The following is a 25,886-nucleotide window of genomic DNA, read 5'->3' on the forward strand; positions in this document are numbered from 1 at the left end:
ATCCCTAGACTTCTGTTACTAGAGAGCAGCTTTAGGCTCTGGTTGAAGATTCAGGGGTGTCATTGCTTCTGCTACATCCTCAGGCTGCCCAGCCACCTTTTAGGTTATGCTGACCAATACTGCACAGACTATGCATAGCTTTTGTTGCTGCTGCCAGTGTCCCCAGCAGATTTCTTATCAGGTCTGCTGAGTATCAGGTGCCAGTTAGAAAAAAACAGCAAATATTTCCTCTATTTGTGCAACATCCCACTGCAGAGAGGGGTTAGGCTACCTAGTCTGAAGGAGATAGGTATGGTGGTTATGCTCTACTTCCCCCTTCATTGTTTTCTTCGAAGAGCTCGTCAAAAATCTGAATTGTTTGTTGTCAGAAGAAGCCTCAGTTTCAGAAAAATCTGGAAGCTGCCTAAACATGTACCCTGTTATTTTTATGAGATCATTCATGTGTAGATGTTGCAAATTTGAGGGTGCACCATTGCTCTAGACAGCAGGAGACTAAATGAATTTTTCACTTAGATTAACTGACTGCTTTCATCAAGCCCGAGTAGGACTAAGATGTGATAGCCTCCCAGGTGGAAGACCGCCCAATTATCTCACTGTTGATCATGTGTTTGGTGTTTGGAAATAGTTGTGGACACAGGGAGTAGATGGATCTCACCAGAGGGTAGATCTCCAAAGGTAAGTAAACTCTGCAGAGATGGACTGATGTGTGAGAAATTGCAGTGTGGACATTGTACCTGGAACTAAACTGAGACAGGTAGTTTGCTTGTGAGCCTCTGAAGTCAGAGGCTCTGGGCACAGCCAGGTTTCCAGCAAGAACTGTTGAAGCTAAAGGGAAGAGGAGAAAGCCCTGTGCATGAAAGGCAGTAGCAGGACTTAGGACATGACCGTATATGTCTTCAGTTAAACAAAGATCATCAACACTTGAGCATGCATAGAAGGAAGGATCCACCTCTGGCTCTTGGTAGACAATAGCAGGCAGAAGAAAAGGACCCCCATTGAGTGAAGAAAGTGCAGGTAATTTATGAGGGAAGGCAAGCCCAAATACACTCAGTTACTCAGTTTTGAGCCTCTGATCACACTTCCTTCAGAGTGGTTGAGCCCTGGAGAGTGGCATGTTACCAAAAGAACAAGGAGAACAAGGCCCTCAGGGATACTCTTAGCCACAAACAAGAAAATTTCTGAATTCCTCACCACCACAGAGGCTTTAGCCCTCTAGGCAGTCACAGAACAGTCAGTGGAAAGATTAAGTGAGGTGGCAAAAACTGTACAGTAGAGCAGAAATTAAGAGTATCCTGGTCAGAGCTGGGAAGAAGTTCAAGGCTTGAAAATTCTTCAAGCATGCTGACTCACTCAAGGCAAATCAAAGGCTTTCCCTGGCAAGCGTTATTCACACATCCGAATTCTCAGCTTTCATTTAGAGGAGTTATGTTGAGTTCTCAAAGGGCTGAAGAAAGCATGTGGTACCCACAGTGAGGTGCCAGCCTCTCAATGCTGCATGACATTGCTGTAGCACAGCTGGCCCTTGCTCAGCACCTCTGCTGGGTGCAAAGGGATCACCAGCTCCCCATTTTCTAAGGCTGCTGGTCAGAGCTGGCTGAGCAGCAGCAGACCTGGCATGCATCATCCCAGTTTCATGGAGCAGCAGAGGAAAACTCCAGAAGCAGCAACAGCTCACAGCCTGGGGCTGCTCACAAGAGCATGGGATGGGAGCAATCCAGCTCACCAAAAACACTTCTGCAGTGGTTGTACTGGTCTTGTCCCAATGTACAGCAGATGAACTTAGCAGTAAAAGACTCTGTTTCTCTCCACTAGCTATGAAGAGATCATGTGAATAAGATGTGAATACTTGTATTGCCTGTATGAGTCCTACCTGAAGAGTCTAGGAAATCCATAAAACTAAAAACACAGTAAAGAAGCAGAAACACCTTTCTCTAAGAAAGTGGTGGCAGAATTTTTACACCACAGATAGGGGCATATCAGATCCAGAAGGAAAGAAAGTAGTCTCCCAAGCAGAATCCTTGTCCTGGCCAAAAGCTAATTAGAAATGCATTGGGCCAGAGAAGGGTCTATGTCCAGTCTCTTAATAGGTATCCCAGTGCCTGTGTTTCCAGGCAGATAAGAAGACTTCTGCAGTGAACTTCCTGACATCAGTCCAATCTCTTGTATGGTTTTAGGGCTCAGTTCTTCATCTTGTGGGTGACTGACAAATTCCCAAATGGTATATGCTAGTGGGTAGGCAGATGCATGGTTTAATCCTGCCCCAGCTGCAGCACAGTGCTACATCAAGCAAGAAGCTGTAAACCTGTCCTTGTTACCAGGCACTAGTAAGTGCCCCAGCTCTCTGAGCTGTTGATGTGCATTTCAAGGGGAGTGTTCCTGCAGCCTCTTCTCGTGCACATGTTTTGCATTATCTATATATTACTTGCTTTATAGCAATTATTCCATGCTTCCATTAAGCTGGATAAATGAGAGTTTGCTGTAATTAAAAGGTGTTAGCTAACCTACCTAAAAAGGATTTGCCTTACCTAAGCAGAGCTTTTGGGCCCAAGTAGTATGTTAAAACATGTTCAAACCATATATTCCCAACAACGTTTAAGACCAAGGATGCCCATTGCTCTTTGTTTCTATAAACTATTAAGAGTAGACTGAAAGATTACGTGCTGCTGGGTTTTAAACCAGAGGAACTCTGCACACTAGGTCAATCAATTGTCCCTGCTGTTGGAACAATTCATCCTTGTCACAATAGCTCAAATTGCCTCCTTATCTCTTCTGGTGGCTTTTAGATCTGCAGGACAGCTTAAGGCTACATGAATTACCCACTGTAGGTGCTGTTCTCCCTCCAGGGACTATGGGGGACCCAATTAAAGCCTCAAGTTGAACTCTCATATGTAGTCCTACTTAGCAAGCCCCTTTGTGTTCCAACCTAGGGACTTCATCTTTATAGGTAACTCACTAGTCAGGATTTTTAAAGTGTTTTGACTCCAATTCTGCTGTTGCTCTTCATGTCAGAATCTAGAGTAATTCAGATCCACTTTGGATTTCTCAAAGGAGCAATGGTGTTAACAGCACTGACAGTATGAGATGTAAGTGAAGAGAGTTTGTGAAGAGAGGTGCTATCTTCTACTAGACCAATTTTTACATTGGTTAATTTGGATTTCAGTTTTCTGACCTGCATTTTTCATGTCTTAAATACCAACCATTGACATATGCCTTTTTATGCTAGATCTTTTCTAACTATATTGCAAGAGCTAAATTGATATTGCTGCAATATTTTAATTGCCATTTATATTTCCTTTTAAAGATCCCACTGTCTGGCTGGTAGCGTTTTCAAGTACCTGAGAACATTTTAAATCTGGTGTCTAGCTTTGGGTCTGTACTTCTTTTTGCCCATCTGTGACTCAGTGGTAGTAAAATATGTTGTGTATTGCAGAGTACTATTAGTTGTTATTAAACATGGCTGTGAATTTGGCACATCCTGGTGATAATATTTAGCAAAATCCTGACGTGGTCAGTCTTTGAAGAAGGAAAGAATAAATAATTTTGAGATGGAGAGATGTGCCACTTGCATTTCTGTAAGAGGACTGTGTGGTCATGCCGTACCTGTGAATTTTTTGGTATTTTGCTCAAGTCAGGATTCTATGTTTTGCATATGGAACTGCTGTAACTGGCTGCAAATCTGCAGAAAAAAAAGTCCCAAGAATCAGCTTTTGATTCTTGATTCTGAACAAGTTTGTTGCCCTTCAATGACTTATCTATAGATAGCAATATTTGAGCAGCATGGAATATGCCTCTTTTTAACTTACAAAGAGATATACTTTCAAGAATACAGTTTTAACCATTTTATTTCTTGTTGTTATTTTTATTTTCAGTCCTGCCTCCTGTACTCGTTCCAAGACACAGTGAGTTTAACCCTCACCTCAGCCTCCTTGCCAAGTTTCGAAACACTTCTCTGCACAGTGAGCCACTGATGCCGCACAATGCCACCTATCCTGATTCTTTCCAGCATCCTCCATGCACCCCTTTTCCATCATCACCCAGCCACATGTTTTCCCAGTCACCTAACAGCATCAGCTATCCCAACTCACCAGAAAGCTCTTCTGGACCAGGAAGTCCCTATCAGCTCACAGGTAATAATGAGCTTTTAGACATTCTGACTGAGGCAGTCAAGGTTCTTACCAGAGCCTGGAGTCAGGTGACAATTCTGTATGCTTCCCTTAGGCTGTAGCTACAGATTGAACTGTTGGACAGAGTGGACTTGGAATGTGATTTCTTGTGACTGCTTCTTGTGTATTTGACTCCCAGTCCTTCTGAGGGATGCTCAAGGGACTAAGAATTGTAGTCATCCCATTCCTAGAAGTGCCTGGGTGAGATTTCATGATTACTGTAAGGAGGAAGTTGAGGAGAGAAGCAGGTATGCCAGGCCACTTTCTGTCTAAAGCTGTCCATCCAAGCTTCCAATACAATTCATGGAAAAGAGCACTTGCAAGACTCAAGTAAGGGACCTAAGATGGTCGGAGTAGGAACCTTTAGAAACTCCATCAAGAGAGAGGATAAAATGGGGAAATTGGTGTGCAGAAATATTTTTAAATGTGTGGTGTTCCCAATGACTGTATAAATTAAAGTGTTTACCAATCTGACCAACACTTGTGGAAGCCACTAGGCACATTCCTATGACTTTGAAACATGTTCCACAGTTCTGAAGTTGGGAGGGTTATGTCACTCAGATTGTTTGTGTTGTAAACTCCTTACTTAGTACTGCTCTTATTACGTGAAAATTTAACTATGCGTTTGCTGTTAATGCAACACAGCTGAGAGATAGTTTTAATATCAAAACATGTTTCAGATTCACTTCTACTCTTAAACTTTCAAATAGTTTCAGTGATCTCAGCTTTTTCCACAAAGATGAATTCAGATCAGAATGTAGCTTAAAATTTTAGTATCTCAACTGCAAAGTGTTTAAATGCATGTCCTTAATGACGTGCCTGTTTTCACTTTAAGTGCAAGAAGTTTATTTTTACAAGGTATTTGTAGTATTTGAACTTCCTTTTAAGCTGGATACTTTCAATACAGCGTGATGCTTTTCCTTCTCTCTCCATTCATTGAGTATGTCTTCATTAATTTCTTCTCTAGATCTGTATTTCAGATTAAGTCATATTTAGCAACACTGAAACGTTTCATCGAGTAGTAAGACTTGTTTGTCTTCTCCTATATTTTTTCTTTCACCTCTGTGTAACCAAGCTGGATTCAGTGGAGCTGGTCCTGACAGGTAAATCAGGCCCAATCCAGCTATGTAATGACTCTGACTCGTGCATTTAACTGAACTTGGGACCTTGCAAAGCTACTTAAAAACAGAAGTGGCTCAACCTGAGCTTCAGTATATCACAGCACATGGCATGCTGATAAGCATAATTTGCCTGTGTAACAATCAGGGATGGAAGGGTATCTAAAGCAAACTGGAGTTACATCAAGAACCTTGAGCAGGATTGCTGTGACCAAATATAGATGTCAGCTATGCTCATTTCTGCATCTCATGCAATTCTCTACACTCTCTCTCTAATCAATGGAGGAAAACAGGGACTCCTACAACAGGATTCATTGCATCTTCTTGTATATGTTTAAAGTACTTGAGATACGCTGTCTCTGCGGGTGCCTGTGTTTCTGTTGTGGGTATAAGGAGAGCTTAGGGTGACTAGCTTAGGCATAGACGTCAAAAATAGCCATATAACCACATGATTGTGTGATTATATTCCTTTCTGTGACTTGTTTTCTCTTCCACTATTTCTTGGTTTTGTTTTACCATTCTAGCTTGTCGTATTTTATGTGGGAGGCTTATGTCATCTATATGTTAGAAATATCATGTGGTGTATGAAATTCCTAAATCCTGAACAGTGCTTAAGTAAAATTACATTCCTGTTCAGTACTTACTTGGAAGATTCAATGATTGTCTTATGAGACAGTTCACAGTCATCCACTTCCAGATGAAGTTGCTCTGTTTTGAGGGCCAGCCAACAGACCCCAAACACAACAGGGAATTTCAAACTGGAACCAAATTAAACAGTGCTTAAAGAGATCCATAGTCCTACAGGCTTGTATATGGCTATAATTAGCACATAAGCTCACAGAGTTTCTGTTCAAATGAACAAAGCTACATGCTTTGAGTGCTTATGCAGTGAATGTTGAAATTTTTTAATTTGAAAATTAAGACCTTTTTTCTTTGGCTGTTTGAAGCCTTCTGTCTTTCTTGAGAATCCCTGCTATAGAGTAACCTATTTTCTAGCTCATGTTGCTGGAAATGGAAAAGATCAGGAGCTGGGCAGGTTGCGAGTTGATACTTTTTCTCCTAATGTTTTCAACACATCCATTGCTCTTTGACGGGAGACTGAACAAACCAGGAGAGGACAGACTTCCCTTGTAGGACAGAGGTAAAAAAAATAAATCTGAAGGGAGATTTGCCAAGTCTGATTTTAGAGTGTAAATGCTTTCCGTAGGCTTTTTTTTATAGACTGTGAAGAGAGCTTTCTCCCAGAGGATCATTTAAAGTTAGCTTCTGCTCTTAAATCATCTCCTTAAGTTTTAAATTCATGAGAGAAGTCTGGAACTGAAGGGTCAAACTTCATTACTTTTGTAGGGTAACAGCTGGTGTTAAGAGAGAACTTGGCACGGGTCTAGGCCTGAGGCACTGTTGTGACTGTCCCTCTCTCAAGTGCTGTGTGTCCAACACGACAGCCCTTCCTTCCCATCTTCTCTGAACACACAATGGTCTTAATCTAGAGACTGAAGGGAGGTCAGGTTCAGATTTGTGCTGTTTCCAGCCCTTCTCTAGCTAAACAATGCCAAAGAGGTATAATATTCACCAGGAAAAGCCAAGAAGGAATTTACCAACATACTGATTTAGGCTTCATTCTTTTCTTTTTTTCTCTTTCTTTCTTTCTTTATTGCTTGCTTTCTTTCTTTGCTTTCTTGCTTTCTTTCTTTGCTTTCCTTCCCTCCCTCCCTCCCTCTCTCTCTCTCTCTCTCTGTCTGTCTCTCTCCCTCCCTCTCCCTTCCCTTCCGTCCCCTTCCCTTCCCTCCCTCCTTCCATTCCCTCCCTTCCCTTCCCTCTCTCTTTCTTTCTTCCAGTGGAAACTCCACCTCCTCCCTACCACACAAGAGAACCTGCAGGAATGCACAATGGACGGTCAATGGATGCAATAGCTGAAAGTCAACTAGTGCTGTCTTTGCCCAATGGAGGTAAATCTGCCGATGGAGAACCTGAAAGTAAATAACCATTTGTACTATTTTTTACATAAAAATTGTTAAGAAAAAGAATTGTCATTTGAACAAAAGGGTTCAGTGATATGTAATAATAGGTTTCAGGCAGTTTTGCAGTAAGGCTCTGTGCTAGACCCACCCATTACCTAGCAGAATAGGTTGATGTAAGAAAACCATGTATTATGTGCAAAGTTACAGAGTTTAGACTCTGTATTTTGTATTTTTATTTGTATTTTTGTACTTTAACTACTTTATGTAGTCAACTACTTTACTACTATTACTTTACTTTTGTACTTTAACTACTTTATGTAGTTTATTTGTATCCATGTACTATTACATTTAAAAGTTGTTAATGAAAGCAAGCACTGTTATCTACATCATAAAGATAAATATATCAAATCAAGCATGGTGGGGCAGTATAACACACAAGAGCATTATCAATATCAGAACTGTTGGGTTTTTTACCACCTTCAGCTCTGGGTTTCAAATACTTTAAAGTCTTGTGGTAGGAACCTTTCTGCTGCCATCTTTGTATAAATGTTACATTACTGGCTGGCTAAAAAAGAAAAGAACATGTTTTAGTTAAGTACAAAGAGATTTTTACAGAAGACCAACCTCTGTCCTCTTATGAGAATGCTTTAGTGGGAGAGGGCATGGATGGTCAGAGAAGAAGGGTCTGGGATCCTCCTTGCACCCCTCAAAGCAACTTGATGTCATCTTCATCATGGTCCCTGCTACCTTTGCACCAGTACTGGCAACTAATGCCTCCACTATTCAAAGCCAATTGCTGCAGAGTACCAAGGCAAATGGGAGTTCTTCTGCTGGGTTTTACTTTGGCTTCCTGCTACTGCAAAGGAAAAATCACCATTGTTCTTTTAGTCCATCATATTGTATTCTTAAAGAAATGTGGTTTATAGAATGTGCACACACATGCACATTAAAAAACTACTGCCAGTTCTTCTGAAAAAATGAGAAGGCTGTATGTAGCATGGAACTGGAGCAGAAGGAAGATGAGTGGGATAGTGCTAATTACACAGAATGACCAGATAATAATAAGTTATCAGACACCAATACTTTTAAATAAATTGTCAAGCTACTTTAATCTCTTTATCATAGTTTACCACCCTGATCACTATCCTAGTGAATATTAGTTAGGAGTTTATTAGAGGTTACACACAGAGGCTCTGGGGGCAGGCAGGCTTACATGCCTGTGGTGAGCAGGCAGGATAAGGTTTCCTTCTGATTTCTGTAGGAAAAATGAGGCTCAGAGATTCTGTTACATTTTTCAGTCTGTCTCTGACTTAGAAAACCTGGGCATGGGTAGATGCAAAAGAAATGACCTTGCCGACGTTTCTGCTTACGATCCCACATGGAAGCAGAAAGCCTGAAAGCATCTAAAAATTGAGAATGGGGGATGGGAGGTGGGGGTAGTGATTTATTACTTCTGAACTACAGAGTTTGGTATTAGGCTGAAGGCTTACCTTAGTTTTGACTTGCTTTGAGCCCATCTGTCATCCCTAGCTCCTACTGGTGTGTAGAGCAGATGTATCCCTTACTATTTTCAGTGTATAATTTGGGCCCCAGTTCAGCAAGGAATGTCAGTGCGTTAGAGTTAAGCTGGTGCATCAAACTTTTGCATGTTTGGGACTTCAGTAAAAAAGTTAAGAAGCAAGGGAAGCTGCTGTTGAGATAAAGCATGACATAAGTGACTGTTTAGATGAAGAGATGGGGGGCTGAGAATGGGAGGGAGGAAAGAAAACAGAGAAGGATTGTTTAAAAAATATTACTGAGACCTGAGCAACTGACTAACTTTTATTTCCTACAGACTTTCGGCCTGTTTGTTATGAGGAACCCCAACACTGGTGCTCAGTTGCCTACTATGAACTCAACAACCGTGTAGGGGAGACTTTCCAGGCTTCCTCTCGAAGCATCCTTATAGATGGATTTACAGATCCCTCAAATAACAAAAACAGATTCTGCCTGGGTCTGCTGTCAAATGTAAACCGCAACTCTACTATAGAAAACACCAGGAGACACATAGGAAAAGGTAAGAGGAAATCCCTTCTCCTCAGGAATATTCAGAACTCAAAAGATCCACACATTGCATTAACAAACCTATCTGATTTGTCAAATGCGCTTGTCTTAAAAGCTCTGAGATTATTCTGAAATAAAAGAAAAGCAGCTGATTCTTTTCTGACTGGATAACAATCAGCAGAGTAACTCCTTACAAAAGCTATTTACTTGGCCAATGAAGAGAAAAATGTTGTTTATAGTTATGTGTTCTGATTTAGCAGTATGTATTTTCATTTTATTTATTAGAGCTTCTGGCAACTGGGAATATTGCCATTGAAATGCCACTACAAGGATAATTGCTGGTGCCTGAGGGCTGATTCTCCTCCCACCAAATAACAAAGGGAAATGGATGAAACACTTAGTAGTTGAGTTACTTAGCTGAAGAACTCTACCAGAGTTGTCTTTGTAGCTCCATACCCCCCCCCCCGCCCCTCGCTGCCAGCACCAGTCTGATTCCCTGCTTTGCCAACTTTTCACCAGTAAAACTAAGGTTTCTGTTCTCCCACCGGTGGTTCTCTTTGTGTGCTCCACTTCTGGTGTACAGTGTGCAGAATCATATGCTGCCGCTGAAAGACCACACCTGGACATATGTGACCACACACAATCTGTCCCAGCTCACTGGGGCTGTGTAGGGCTTGATATTCTCACAGAACTTACTGTTGTTTGTGATGATGAGTCAGAAGCCCTGTGCCAGCCACTTCTCCATGCAGATGAAGCTTTTCATGTTCTGGTATATCCAGTCTAGACTCATTATCTTGCCAACCCAGCCTCGAACCAGTAGCTACTTGGGAATGTATTTCCCACTGGGCTAATTAACTCTAATTGTTCCACTGCTATTATCTTGTCAACCTCACCTTATTTCCCAGGCCTAGAGCAATATTTTAATTGACTCTTGATAGTCTAGTGTTGAATGACTGAATACAAGGAAGCTCTGAGACAAATGTGATACAGTTTTTGCAAACAGCAGTGAACCTGAAGGCTGGTGCAGGAGATGTTGTGCTTTGCTCTTGCACTTTTCTCTGGGAGGGAAGGCACTTGTGCAGATGCGCTGCGTGAAGCCAGTGTGATGCTACAAGTGTCTGTCATAGTGGTGCGTTGTGAGAGGTGCAAATGTGTTGTACATCTAGTTCTAGCTTAGTAAATAAAGCAAAGCTTCCCTATCAGTGTAAGTTGTCAGAGGGATGTAGATGAAAGATGAGCCTGGCCCTAAAAGAATGACAAAAGATCCCAGCTGTCATTTGAGGATGTTACATCCTGTGACTTTCTGTGCCGAAAGAGGAAGAGACAGAACAAAAATAAAATTAGGGAAATGCTAATGGTCTTAATCCATTTAAATCTGAAGATCTGTCTTCATTGCTTAAAAGTCCTTTAAAGTCCTACACTAGGAATCTGCCCAAGGGAAGGGAGCAGGTTGCCCAGAGAGGAGTTTAGTGTATCAGAGATCCATGATTTTACTGTTCTTGCCTGTTTATGTAAATCTTAAAAAAACATGTACAAGTCGAGTATAAGTGGCACCAGTACAGGCCTGCAGAAGAGCTCAGAGCAGCTCCAAAATGTTCAGAGGCATGGTGGACAGATGAAAGCTACTGAAATGGATACAATTGTCACATGTTAACAGGGGAGAAAAAAGAGTGAGTAAACAAGATTAGCTCAGTAGGATAAGGATATGTGATTGAATTGTCATCTAGTGTATCAGCATGAAACGGTTTCCTGGAAATACCACATCAAAGCTAAAAACAATCCAGAACACAATGCAACATCTACTAGCAATTGGACCTGTTTCAGCAGTTAGACTTCAAGGACAAAAAGGGGACTTTTGATCAGTGTCAAGAAGATGTGGATGCTTGGAGACTGCTGAATTTCCAGCTTCTGCATGGAGCAATGAAATCCCACTAAAACATATGGACCCTTAATTTGGTCTTCTTACAAATATGTATCTAGCAGCTTGGTTTCCTTGAGGGTGCTTTCCTCTGATGAATGAATACTAGAAGAATAGAAATACATACTGATATTTCATTACTGCTGTATTTACTGCTTTTAAAAAGTCCACAAGGAGAAAGCAATTTGTAGCATCTGCTTTTGAGACTAACAGTGGTTTTTGTTACTATAGCAGACAGATTGGGCGATGCCTTCGAAAAAATTAATTTTTTTCAGAAAATAGGTTGCTCAATATACTTCAAAAACCCAGCCTTAAAAATTTTTCACCTTAGTACCAGAAAGTGTGGTGACCCTAAATCAGTAGCCACACTTGAAGATTTGAAATGTGGTGAATTTTTATGTCCTTATTCTTCTCTCCTTACCCTCTGTTCTCACTCTGTCTGATTATTTCAGAAAATTATACGAACTCCATCAAGGTCCTTCCTGTTTTCAGTCCTTCCCTTTTATGCATTTCCAAGGTAAGGAAAGGAGAGTAGGTCCAGTAATAGCAGTCACAGTGTGCAGCACCCCACAGTGTCTGGCGTAGTCAGAGCAGACCTGAGGACTGGTGGAATGGAGCTGTCCCCTTGCTTGTGTTCCCAGTGCAGCACCAGTGTGTATTTCAAGCCACACCCCTGCCACTCGCATCTTATTTGAGATCTTGTGGGTGCGTAGAAGTCAAGTGGTGGCTTGAAGACAGACTTAAAGGTTCGTGTCTGAGTCACCCTGGAAAACTGTGGGAGAACATAATCTTCCCAGATTCCTTTCCCGCTCAACCTGCTTTTCCCTGAGCCTTTCCCACTTCTGTTTAGAGGCTGGTTTTGTCCTGAGGATGTGCTGCTACCCCTTATTGTTATGACCACAGAATGATGAACAGACTGGGAATATGTAACCAGTCCTTTTATGAAAGACACCAGGAATAAAAGTAATTTCAACTGCATTATTAAAGCATAGTTATCACTAGCTTTGGAGGCAGTCCACTGAGGCTCTGTGAAAATGTACATTTGTATGTAAGTGTTTGAATGCCATACCTGGGAATAGAGAGGAGGATTTTACTTTTATTTAGTGGTGGTTTTTATGAGAACAAAGAACTGAGTTCTTCCACTTCTCTTGACTATGGGAGGGGTTCATTTTCACAGGATGACTTGGCCCCTTTCAGGGTGTGGCTTCATGCTCACGTTTAAGCAGGCTGGGTCCCCATTGCTGCGCTTGCACTGATGAAGATCTCACTGCAAATAAATTTGGTTTGGTTTGAAGTTTATTAGCTGGTTCCCGATCCTCAGCCATTGCTGCCAGCATGAAAGCAAGTGTGAGAAGAAAGAGCAGGGGTGGGGAATGGGAGAGCCTTTTCAGCACCTACACAGACTTCCATGGGGTTAAACTGGCTGTAAGCCTGCACTCTGTAGCAGATGGAATGAATCATCTGGTCACAATGCCTCTTATCATCTATCAGCTAGGGAAGGTGTCTGCACAATTAGCTTACTCAAGATCCCTAACTTTAAGGTTACTGAATTAGGCTAAGATAAATTCTCACACCAATTTAGGTATATTTTCATGCAAGCAGATATCCTGAGGGGATCAGAGTATTTGAATGGATAGAAGTGCTTCCACCTTCATTTCCCCAAGGCACAGTCAAAATTTGAAGGTTAGAGTTGGTAAGTCACTTGGGCACTGGAAAGTTCAGAATAAAATCAGTCCTTTTTTTGCTAAAGGTCACTTGGAACAGGATCTGACGAGTCAGTCACATCATGTAAATGCAAATACTCGGTTCTGATGTGACGGATAAAGCAAAATACAGAAAAGCTATTTTAAAGTACACACTATGCTGTGTTTTAACTGTATGATGTAGGATACTGTAGTAAAATAACAGCATGCAGTGAAGTGGGTCTTGGTCAGCGTGCATGTTCTCAACAGAGAAAATACACTTCGATGTGTAATGTAATACTGATTTTTCAGTTCTTGGATAGTTTTGATTTATGCTGTGTATATGGTTGACATGTGTTTGATACTTACGTATGTGTGTCTTGTCATAAACTGTGCTGTTGGGTAAAAGAAGTAAACCAAGTTTTACTGAGAAACGAAGAAAAATACCGCTTTCCAAAACTTTTCTCTTCTAGACCAGTACCCCAAAATAATGTTTATGATATTTTCCTCTTAATGTTAGTGGCCCCTTGTACAGTACGTAGATATGCACACATTTTACTGTCTTCTAAAAGGTAATGTATAGGTACCAGGTATCTGGAATGATCTTGGGTTTGTATGCCAGGATAAAAGAAAAAATTATTGGTATAAAGTGTGTTGTGAACAATGGAGAAATGATACACATTACATTTTCTTTTTCAAGGTGTTCATCTTTACTACGTTGGTGGGGAAGTTTATGCCGAATGTGTCAGTGACAGCAGTATTTTTGTGCAAAGCCGCAACTGTAACTACCAGCATGGTTTCCACCCAGCCACTGTCTGCAAGATCCCCAGTGGCTGCAGCCTCAAGATCTTCAACAACCAGCTCTTCGCCCAGCTGCTTGCCCAGTCAGTCAATCATGGTTTTGAAGTGGTGTATGAGCTGACCAAGATGTGTACTATTCGAATGAGCTTTGTTAAAGTAAGTATTCTTTGTCTTCTCTTGCATTTCTGAAAAGGCAAATCCCGTTACTTTCTAGCTCCATCAAATCCTTTCTGAAGCAATTCAGACTGCCTCTTTTCCAGTATTGCCTTAAACTTCTAGGTGCTTACAATCATTAGTTTTGAGGTCAACCTGGAAATTTCTTAGATTCCAAAATTTGGGTATTCCATAGGCTCTCTGTGGAAAATAGGCAGAGAATACATGGTGGAGTTCCCCCACTGATTGCACAAAAAGCTCAACTTGGAAGGGCTTAGCAAAATGTAAATGTCTTAGGCAGTTGTGATCTCTCATATTGTTACAGGTTTGCAATAGAGCTTGATAGAGCCATAGATCTGAAAAGAATGTCCTTATGTCTCTAGGCTAATTTACAGTCTCACCAGTACCATAGACTGATATATATGGTCTCAGTCAAGAAACACTGGATCTTTCTTCATCTCTCACTTAGCTTGCAGGGAGTTGTTGTTTGCCATCTGCCTGATTCCTGGCTAAAGATTGTCATAATTTCTGATGACGTTTCCTCTGGCCAGCCACAGGATCAGAAGGGCTTCTTGCAAGCAGAATAGAAAAAGAATATCTGACCTTCTCTCTGTTACTTGGAAGAGACAGGAGGCCACGAAAGCCATTACTGTTTCGATGTCTTTCATATCTGAACTTCACAGTCTGATTGCTCTGTGTGATATTTGTGGGAGTTTCTCAAATTTTCTGAATGGCCTTCTTACCAGAATGAGATCTCTTGACTCCTTTTAGCACTTAGAATTTACTTAGGTGCCTATTGTAGCATCTAAAACCAAAGAATGGTGGGTATTTAAAGATTGTTTGCAGATATGCTAGACTGACTTGCTGTAGTGCTGCTGGGGAGAGCTGGTAGCAATGTTCAGCCTGCAAACTAGAGGAGCTGCACCATTAGAAGCCAGTTGGTCCTGCTAGGTACCATAAAAAATGGCTTGTATATGTGCCTTCGTCTTGCAGATTTGTTTCTATACAAATGACTGAATCAAGATGATTGAATTCTAAGATACTGAAAAATTGCTTGAGGCTTGAGCGCAGTTACCTTATGTTCTACAGAGCAGATGAGTTGAGTCCTACACATCTTTCTGACTTTTTCAAGCCATCCTTGGGGACCCATCTCCTTAAGTCTCTGAGAGCATTAAGAGTGCTCTGTAACTTCTCCCAGGAGTCCAAGCCAAAATCTCCATGCCCATCACCATGCTGCTGCTTTGTTCTTGTGAAGGAGCTGACATCTTGTTCACATGCAGACTTTAGGGGGGAAAAGGAAAGCAAGAAACTCAACAAACATTTTCTTTAATTAATGAAAGACATGAATGGGCATGTTGTTTGTAAAGGCAGTGTAGCCAGTTACACAATATTTTCATTACCTCAGCAACTTGGGGACAGTCTCTTTGATGTGTTATCTGCCTCCATGCTCAGCCTGGCAGCAGAAATGGTGATGTTGATGCACTCTATATTGCTGCTGCCATATTATCACCTTGCTTTGTTGAAACAATAGCAGCTACTATAGTACCTCAGGCACCAGAAGACCAGTGCAAGGAGTTCTTTTGAAACCTTTCCCATGACCTTTGGAAAATTGCTATGCAAATCTCATCTAGGTTCTTTGTTCCTGGCCTACTAATACCTTTTCCTGTACTCAGTCTTCTCAAAATATTTCTCTCCCAAGGTGTGAGCCCCTGTGTGTTCAGTCTGAGGTCAGGAGTGCCGTTGGATGTTGGGTATGCAGTTGCAGATAGGGGCATGTTGTCTGTCAGAGAGCCGCCAAGAGAGCCCCCAGGTGCAGGGTGATGCTTCGACTTCTCCTCTGATTCATGTCCAGATGCTGCTGGTCACCTACAACCCACGGGACGAGCACAGCTAAAGGGCTGGAGACCCTGTCTCGTACCCCACCAATGCTTTAGCTACCAGCTGGGAGACAGCGATGGGGAGGGACCAAGACATGAGAAACTTGCCAGGACTGTGTTGTCTTCTGGAGGCAGGACATGGGACAGAGGGAGGTAAATATCTTGTCCCCTCTGATGTCCTTTGTGTGCCCACAGAGCAGCTAGGAGCTCAGTTGTGGATGTACCATCAGTGAGAGCAGTTTCCATCCATTGAGCACTTCTGATAGCCAAAGCAGGATGGTGTTGGCCCCTCTGCACAACTGAGGCAGCTGAAGCACAAAGGGTAGAGATGGAGAGTTTCTCTAAGCTAAGGTCTGAACCCAGCACAACCCCTCACACATTTCCCCAAGTCTTGGGGCTAAGGGGAAGACCCAGCAGACTCGACTGTGTTCCATGGCATGAGGTAACTCAGTACTCTGGGACATGGCTGGAGCCTGGGCTGGAGAGAGCTGTTGCCCACAGGAGGTAGGAAGGGCTGGCAGGAGCAGCAGGACCCTGTGAGGGTACTAGTATCCTCTTCCTACCATCTGTGCAAAACACCGTCACAGCTTTGCAAGTTGTGCTCATCTTATTCCCTCATTAAGAGAGTCCGAGTTCATTTTGACCCTGGGGATAAAGGATACCTGCGACCCTAGAGTGATATACAAGGGGCCACAGGGGCCTTGTCCTCCTACTGTTTCCCCTGGCAGGGCTCCAGCCAGAGACAGCATCACTGGGAGTGTTTGGGAGTTGCCAGCAGAGGGAGATGGCCAGCTGCCTGCATGCGCTGCCAGACTCCCCCAAATCTGGCAGGTTGTACTTTCAACCTGCAATTGCCATTCCTCTGACTTTTCCATTCTGCCAGTCAGCAGAGGTGCATCGGCTCCTCTAATGCCCTTCTGGCTGTGTATCTTCATTGCAGCTGAGTACTTGCAACTTCATCATCTCAGGAGTGTGACGGCACTGGCATTTTATGCAAACATTTACAGAACATCAGTCTGAGGTCCTGTGAGCACAGGCCCTTTCTAGCTTGATAAATGCTCTGCAGTTCAGAAAAATGCTGCCTGTTTAGAAGTACTCTGGGCTTTTGTGGGTCCATATTTTACTCTTCTGCTTTCTTTCCCCTTTTCATCATTTAGTAGCAATGAATTTTATCCAGACCACTTATTATGGCATCCTGTTTCGGTGTTGATCTTAATTTTGCAGCTGAACATCTAAAGAAGTGGGCTCTAGCACCTTCACTTGTCGGAGTTGTTCAGCAGTCTACAATTTAAGTGCCTTTGGCAGGCATCATTCTTAATATACCTCCACATCCTTTTTCCATGACAAGAATACCAACCTGCCTGACTAGCATAATGATAGGTAAGACTCAGTGTCTGATCAACATCCCACAAATGAAGATCCTCATCCTGTAGTGGGACCATGTTTTTACACATTGCCCTGTGGAAATCCCAGTTCAGTTCTGCCAGTGGGACAGCCGGTGAGCTGCAAGACTTTGGGCTGTGACTCGGAGGCCTCGTGTTGCTGTGAAATCAGGCTGCCTGCTTAGGGAGCAGACACTGAGCCTGCTTGAATCATAGAATCATAGAATATACTGAGTTGGAAGGGACCCATGAGGATCATCGAGTCCAACTCCTGGCCCTTCACAGGAGAATTATACTATGTGCCTGAAAGTGTTGTCCAAACACTTCTTGAACTCGGACAGGCTTGGTGCTGTGACCACTTCCCTGGGGTGCCTGTTCTACTGCTCAACCACCCTCTGGGGGAAAAACCTTTTCCTGATATGTAACCTAAACCTGTCCCTTGAGGCATGGGGGCTCCAGGCTCTTTTCTCCCTGCCAGCACCACACCCCATCTTCTGTCAGATGCTCTGTATCCCTTGTCACACCAAAAGAGCTGGAGAAATTACTGCAGGACTTCCCACAGCAGAGAGCTGGGAACTCCTGTGGGAAAAGAGGACATGTTCAAGGATAGAAAACTTATGGAAAATATCTATACATAGGCTATGGTACATAAGGAACTGCTGAAAGTTTCCAGAGGTTTAGATAAATACCTAGAACTTCTAGGGTCTCAGACTCATAGAATGCATCCCTACCAATACATGAAGCAGTGCCCAGGATCATGCCCAGTTCCTGTTAAAATGTTATGAAAGAGCCTGGCCTGCTTTTTATCTGTGCCAGACAGCAGTCTGCCAGACTTTCCTGGGCATGTCTCTGGGGTGCAAACAGCAGGGACCATTCCCCATGGACTGTTTGCAGGCAGCAAGCTTGGAAACAGGCCTTTCCATGCCAGTTGTTTTCAGCACTTGGAAGTGTGAAGAGATTTTTAATTTAATACCATAGAGTAACCACATAGGTAACTGATAACAGTGACCTTAAAAAGTAGCAAAGTTTCTAGAGAAAATTATCCCTAGGACAAAGCATTAAATCTTGGGAACTTGGGTGGTGTACTACCTGTAGTTGTGTTAGACTGTCAGCACTGGAGTTGTGATTTAATGTTTTGGTTTTCTTAAAAAAAATGCTCACTTTTTGGTCCTTTTGTAGGGCTGGGGAGCAGAGTATCATCGCCAAGATGTTACAAGCACGCCTTGCTGGATTGAGATCCACCTGCATGGACCGTTGCAATGGCTGGATAAGGTGCTGACACAGATGGGCTCGCCTCACAACCCCATCTCCTCAGTCTCTTAAGAATCATCTCTAGAATTTCTTTAGGATGGATGCTATTGCAGGCAGTGGCTTATAGAATTCCCAGTGAACAGAAGCTTCTATATGTAGATGTATGTAGATGTAAATATATCTATACATAGTCTACTCTCTTTTTTTTTTTTATCATGCTGCATTTTGTGGTTTCTAGTTACTCTGATGCCAGTACAACAAGTTTAGAAATTCAGGTATAGCATATCTGTTCTCTAGTGCAAAATAAGCCAAATTCCTGCAAAAGTGTCAAACATTTCCTGTGAGCATCTTCATTCCCCAGCCAAGCCAGTAAATGGTGCGAATTCTCAGCACTTTCATGTGGGTTCGGAAACCTGGCTGTAGCTGTTCCTAGTAGGTGAAATTCACCCCTCTGCAGGCAACCAAAGTCAGATCTCTATGCCATTTATATCCATTTTACATCCTAACTTCAGGTCTAAAAGAGGACCTTAGATGGTGCACAGGACTTATGCATAGAGATGACTTTTATCTAGTGAACTGAAGGACTAAATTGCAATTCCAGTCTGACTCCCTACTGCAAAGCATGATGGGACAACAAATCCTCTGAGGAGCTGAGGCACCTGCATCTCCCCTAGGATTTGGCAGGGAGAGAGAGCCCTCAGGACATGCTCAGCACTGGAGCCTTATCAGAGCATTCTGGACACCTCCAAGTAATCTGTTACTGTTGACACAGTAGGGTACGGTATTGCTGCACTGAAAAGCAACAAGCTCCTAAGATAAAAATAATAATTGAAATATAGGCCTATGAGTTAAAAAACTAATTAACTTCCAGTGCTTTTTTTGCAAAGTACATACATACTTGCATATGTATCCGGCATGTAAACTGAATCCTATCCATGATACAGTATTGATGTAGTTTGTTTTAAAGTTAGGACTGTCTGTAGATAGAATACTGTGCTGATATCAAGGGTACACCTCAAAGGGGCTTGAACTGTGATTCAGAAAAGGGAAATGAAGTGTGCATTGAAGAAGCAAATAATTACTTTATCATTCTTCTTGGGATAGTCTCCATACTGGGAGCAGGAAGCCCCATGCCCACAGGATGCAATGAGAAGGAGATGGGAGTCAGCCACATCCATCCCCTGTACTGGGCCAGTCCTTGGGATCTGACTGCATCACTCGGGTCTGACAGAGAGAGGGCTTCCCTGCCAGTCACACCATACATCCCCACAAATGGTTTCTCGTCTTAGATACAGGTTCCATCATTTGCTGTGCTTTTGCCTTGCCTGCAGGTGATGGTGAGGCAGTGTAAGCCGTGAACAAGCAAAGAGTGAATCGATGTGCAGAACCTTGTCTGTGTTCCTTCTGTAAGCAGGGAAACCTATTGCCCATACCCTCATCCACAGAGCCAGCCTTACAAAATGCTGTTCACTTTGTAACCTTTTCTGAGGAGATAGGTGAAACTCTTAATACATTTTGATTGTCTCCATCATTTTGCTGAAAGAATCAAGTATTATTTCTTTCAAGGCATAACAGTTCATTGAAAATTGTTTTGCTTTAAGGATAACTTCTCCAATCTCATTCCTCCGTGGCATACACTAGAAGTATCATGAGGAAAAAAAATGTTTTACAGAATGTTTCTTTTCTTCTCACACAATATCTGGTGCTACACATTTTGCTGCATAATTCGAAGAGGATACCTGAAATCTTCAGCTATATCACATATGCAAAGGAAATAACATTCACTGGAAAGACAGTAAGTAAAGTAACAGTGTTATTTCATTTCAGTGCATCTTCAGCTGCCTGTGGAATTTGCAGGACACAGAAGGATAAATTATTGTTAAGTTTGAGCAGTAATAGCAAGTTGTATATGAAATTTGTACATGCGAAGAAACCTGTTCTATCACCATTTGACGTCAGGAATGTCACTGTGAGATAGGAAAAGCTTTACAGTCTCTTGCAGCAATGAAATACAATAATAATATTACACAGAAATTCCAGGTGTGCCATTTACTGTTTAGCAGACTTAGAGACATCAGTTCGGAAAAATGCGTTTTCCTCAGCTCCCTCTGTCATCAGTGACCCTGTACCAAGGTACTGGTAACATGTTTTTTATCATGTTTATTGTACCTCTTCTCCGGTAGCACCTTTGCTCTAGGATGAGCACCTTTTCATGTAGCTCATTTCTTTGCTTTCTTAGCAGCTAAGGACAGAGAAAATCACCTCTCCTGTCTAGGATCTAGCTCTGTCCTTTATCCTAGGTTTCCCCTTGTCTTTTAGGCTGAAACCTCCTTCCCTTCTAATATAGAGAGAAGCTTTTATAGAGAGAAAACATTCCCAGCATTGTCATCTTCCTCACAGAGAGCAAAAAGGAGATGTTCTGAGGTGTATCTGCTCTTGCGCAGCTCCAGAACCCAGTTTCTGCCAATGCTGAAAAATAGGCCAGTGAAGAGAAGCAGGTCCTTTTGGGACATCATTCATTTCATCATAAGACAGGCATTTCAAGTAGGTGAAAATGTACTTTGGGCATGCTTATGTTTTCCCACTGAGTATAAGGGGCACTTGTGTCTCTAGCGCAAATGTGGACTGCTACACTGGACATTCCAAAAGTAGAGGAGGTGGACCCTAAGGAAGATGTGGTAGCTTTCCCAGCCTCATAACGATGCTTGCTCAGTTAAGTGTCTGTGTTGTTTGAATAAAAGTTGGTAAAATCAGAGCAGTTCTTTCTTTCCTGTATGTCTACTTCTATAGTAATCCTTATATGAATGGAATTTGGCTTCCATGCAGTCCATACATGCATCTCATTTAAGGCAGTCACCTTAATACTGCCTTACTGATAAGTAAAGAGGAATCTCTGAAGCATGATTCTTCTGACCTATTTAAAACATCTGTATTAGAATGAAATGAATTTCAGCAAATATACTATTTGTCAGAAATTGGATCAAAGCACCTGATTCTGGGCAATTGAAGCCAAGGTCATCACAGAGTTGTTAGCCTTTAGGAAGGCTGGTATCACTGTGTCAACTATTTCTTCCTGTTTTGGTGGCCTCTGGGGACTTATCCCACCATGTGGGATGCTGTGCAAACACAGAGAAGCTGACAGCTCCTTCCCAAGTGAAGGGGAGAGCTCACAGAGAAGTGATAATAGGAATGAGGAAAACAAGTAAACAGGAAGATAATCCCTGCCCAGATGCAGAGATAAAAAGTAAGGTTATTAAACCATTTATTTCCCTTTCTTTTTGAACAAAGTTTCTTTTACAGGCTTCTCTAGTATATGTGAATTGAACTTGGTTAAAAATTCAGGTTTCTCTTAATTTACAGCAATGTAACTTTGTATCTCTAATGTCTCCCCATTTTGGAAGGTTTGAAAGGGGAAGGGTTTGAAACCAGGCTCTCCAGAGATGAGCCTAAGGGTAGAAAGCCAGGGTTAGGAGTGATATCAGCAGCCCAGGTGAAGTGCATGTACATCAATGCACACAGTAGGGGTAACAAGCAAGAGGAGCTGGAAGCCATCATGCAGCAGGAAAGCTATGACGTAGTCGCCGTCACAGAAACGTGGTGGGATGACTTGCATGACCAGAGTGCTGCCATGGGTGGCTACAGGCTCTTCATAAGTGATAGGTGAGGTGGAGGGGTGGCTCTATATGTTAGAGAGTCTCTTGACACTCTAGAATTTAAAGTCAGTAACGATAAGGTTGAGTGCCTGTGGATCAGAATCAGGGGGAAGGCCAACAAGGCTGACATCCCGGTGGGAGTCTGTTTGTTATAGACCCCCCAATCAGGATGATGAGGGTGATGAATTATTCTACAAGCAGCTGGCAGATGTCTCAAAATCGCCAGCCCTTGTTCTTGTGGGTGACTTCAACCTGCTGGATGTCTGCTGGGAACTCAACACAGTGGGGAAGAGGCAGTCTAGGAGATTCCTAGAGTGTATAGAGGATAATTTCCTGCTTCAGCTGATAAATGAGCCTACCAGGGATGGGGCCCCTCTAGACATGCTGTTCACAAACAGAGAGGGGCTGGTGGGAGATGTGGTGGTCGGAGGCCGTCTGGGGCACAATGACCATGAAATAATAGAGTTTTCAGTACTCAGGGACACAAAGAGGGCCATCAATAAAAAACTTCTACCCTGGAATTCCAGAGGGCAGATTTCGGCCTACTCAGAAGGCTGGTTCAGAGGGTACCTTGGGAAACAGCCCTTGAAAACAAGGGGGTCCAGGAGAAATGGACATGCTTCTAGAAGGAAGTCTGGAATGCACAGGAGCAGGCTGTCCCAGTGTGCCGAAAGGCGAGCTGGCGGGAAAGATGACCAGCCTGGCTGAACAGGGAGATTATGAAGGAAATAAGGGGAAAAAAGAGAGCTTACCGACTATGGAAAAAAGGGCTGGCTAGTCATGAAGAGTTTAGGAATATAGTTAGGTCATGTAGAAAGAAAATTAGACAAAGGCACAATCTGAACTCAGTCTGGCCACTTCTGTGAAGGACAACAAAAAGTGCTTCTACAAATACATAATAGCAAAAGGAGGGGCAAGGAAAACCTCCATTCTTTTTTGGAAATACGGGGGAACAAAGTCACCAAAGATGAAGAAAAGGCTGAGGTACTTAAAACCTTCTTTGCCTCAGTTTTCAACAAGAAGGCAGGCTGTCCTCAGGACAACTGGCCTCCAGAGCTGGTAGACAGAGACAGGAAGCTGAATAGCCCCCCTGTAATCCAGGAGGAAACAGCCACCTGCTGAGCCATTTGGATCCTCACAGGTCTATGGGACCAGATGGGATCCATCCTAGAGTGATGAGGGAGCTGGTGGAAGAGCTCATCAAGCCACTCTCCATCATCTACCAACAGTCCTGGCTCACTGGGGAGGTCCCAGATGACTGGAAGTTGGCGAATGTCACACCAGTCCACAAAAAGGGCTGCAAAGAGGACCTGGGAAACTACAGTGCCCGGTAAGGTTATGGAGCAGTTCATCCCAAGTGCAATCACACAGCACCTACAGGATGGACAGGGGATCAGACCCAATCAGCACAGGTTTAGGAAGTGCAACTCCTGTCTGACCAACCTGATCTCCTTTTATGATCAGGTGACCCACCTGGTAGATAAGGGGAATGTTGTGGATAGAGTCTGTCCAGACTTCAGCAAAGCCTTTGACACTCCCATGGCATTCTCCTGGAAAAGCTGGCAGCCCATGGCTTGGACAGGGGCACTCTCTGCTGAGTTAAGAACTGGTTGGATGGCCAGGCCCAGAGAGTGGTGGTGAACGGTGCGGCATCCAGTTGGCGGCTGGTCACTAGTTTAATATCTTTACTGATGATCTGGATGAGGGGATTGAGTGTACCATTAGCAAATCTGCAGATGACACAAAGCTGGGGGGGAGTGTTGATCTGCTGGAAGACAGGAGGGCTCTTCAGAGGGACCTGGGCAGACTGGAGAGATGGTCTGATTCCAACAGGATGAGGTTCAACAAGGCCAAGTGCCGGGTCCTGCACTTTGGCCACAACAACCCCATGCAGCACTACAGGCTGGGCACAGAGTGGCTGGAGAACGGCCAGGCAGAAAGAGACCTGGGAGTTTGGATTGACAGGAAGCTGAACATGAGCCAGCAGTGTGCCCAGGTGGCCAAGGTGGCCAATGGCATCCTGGCCTGTGTCAGGAACAGTGTGGCCAGCAGGACCAGGGAAGTGATTCTGCCCCTGTACTCAGCACTAGAACAGGTTGCCCAGAGAAGCTGTGCATGCCCCATCCCTGGAAGTGTTCAAGGCCAGGTTGGATGGGGCTTTGAGCAACCTGGTCTAGTGGAAGGTGTCCCTGCCCATAGCAGGGTGTTAGGACTTCATCATCTTTAAAGGTCCCTTCCAACCCAAACCATTTGATGATGATGATGTCCCAGGTGCTCTCCAAGCCAAAGGCAAGAGTTCCTTGCTCTGGAGAAAGCTGGAGAGCAGACTGTTACTTGGACAGCTGAAACCAAGCCCTTTTGAGTGAGGGGAAGCCCCACTGAAGGGGCTGAGATTTTTATAGAGGATTTGCAGTTCGTGGTTGTTTAAATAGCCAGAAATGCACTGAGATGCTGAAGAGACTGAGGAGGAGAGAGCATATGACCAGCTAAACTCAGTGGTCATTACTGGAGGTATCAAGGCAGTATGTGCTTGGGCAGCTATTGTGTTCACTAGAGCTTTTTACATTCACATCTAACCAAATTGTCAAGACCTGCTTTTAGAGCAGCTTGGAGTATGACAATCCTTGCTGTGGTTTTTCCTGTACATCCAGCCTGTGTGAGTATGCCAGATTCCTGATTAAGCCATTCGATAGTTGGGGCAAATGTGATCCAGAGAGTAGGCTCTGGTTGCATCTGGGAACTGCACTTGAAAGATTACCCTCTACCTTGCTGCAAAACTAATGAGTTCAGTTTTGGGGCAAATGTTCAAGGACACTACAAGCACATCCAGTGTGTGCTCCTCAAAGAAAGATGCAGTCTGAACAGAAACTACACAACTGAAAGACGTGGTCTGTATAAGAGCATCTACCTGGGAATTGTGATAAACCAGCTCACTTCATGCATAGGTGGGAAATTGCAGTGCCCAAAGGAAAACGGAGTCAGCAGGAGCTTTCATGGGGACTCATATTTTTATCAGTACTTAAGAATGGACAAATGTGCTTCCTTGAGAGCAACTAAGAGATCAGGTCGCCATTGAAAAAGAGCTTGACAACAGTTGGTCCCATCTTGCAGCAGGGAGAGAGATTATATGAGACTTTAGATCTGTGAATGAAAAGCTTCTCAACCTGGAGGTTTCATTGCACCCATTGAAACAGGGCTTCTTCCTCATCGCAGCTTCAGGAGTACCTTACTGCAAGATACAGGAAGCCTGAGTGGGCATTTAGTCTTTGTTCAGCTGAGAGAAATCCTTTTGTGTCTCTAGTGCAGACAGACACTTCAGCATGTTGGGCACCAGCACACACAACAGCCTTTGGTTTGTATCTGTTATCTATTCATGGAAAGCTCCGAATGGGCAGGAGCAGCCAGAATCCTGTTACCTGTTCACCCCAGGGCTCTCCAGACAGCCTGCCCAGCTGTGCCTTACATTACATTGCCATATTGATGCCCCACTTCCCTGTCAGGGAGGTGAGGTGCATGAGAGTCCTACCAAGAGGACACCTGCACTTGCACCTGGGCCATGCTTGCAGACGGTGCCTGTACAGATAACAAATCTAATTTGCAGGTCGTGTCTCTTACGCAATTAGACATAACCACTACATCCTCCAGTCAGCTACTCTTCCATTATAGTCAATGTGAACATTTGCAGCTAATTGTGAACAGATTTTAGATCTTCAGTCATGGTGTTTTTATTATCCATGGATGCTGCTATTTTATATTCTGTGTTAGTATTCAAATAATATTGCATATGAATAGCATAGGATGAAATAGACCAACCACTTAATAATTTTAAATACAGACCTCATCAGCAAAGAAAAGCTAAAAAAAACTTGGTAAAGTCTGACCCC

At 43.2% G+C, this 25,886-nt stretch overlaps 1 protein-coding gene across 3 annotated transcripts in view; it reads left to right on the top strand.

Annotated features, from left to right (window-relative positions):
- Positions 1–21,732, top strand: part of SMAD9 (SMAD family member 9) — a 37,835-nt gene extending 16,103 nt beyond the window's left edge. For 2 of the 3 annotated variants that reach the window (XM_032680756.1, XM_032680757.1), the window contains exons 3-7: positions 3,870–4,127; positions 7,120–7,257; positions 9,077–9,298; positions 13,586–13,842; positions 18,278–21,732. In XM_032680756.1, coding sequence (XP_032536647.1) covers positions 3,870–4,127; positions 7,120–7,257; positions 9,077–9,298; positions 13,586–13,842; positions 18,278–18,421 — 1,019 coding nt within the window. In that variant the 3' untranslated portion in view covers positions 18,422–21,732. The remainder of the gene's footprint in view (positions 1–3,869; positions 4,128–7,119; positions 7,258–9,076; positions 9,299–13,585; positions 13,843–18,277) is intronic. The other variant, XM_032680758.1, reaches the window with a different exon arrangement.
- Positions 21,733–25,886: the final 4,154 nt, after the last annotated feature.

This window comes from Chiroxiphia lanceolata, chromosome 2 (genome assembly GCF_009829145.1).
Source record: "Chiroxiphia lanceolata isolate bChiLan1 chromosome 2, bChiLan1.pri, whole genome shotgun sequence".
Taxonomy (NCBI): domain Eukaryota; kingdom Metazoa; phylum Chordata; class Aves; order Passeriformes; family Pipridae; genus Chiroxiphia; species Chiroxiphia lanceolata.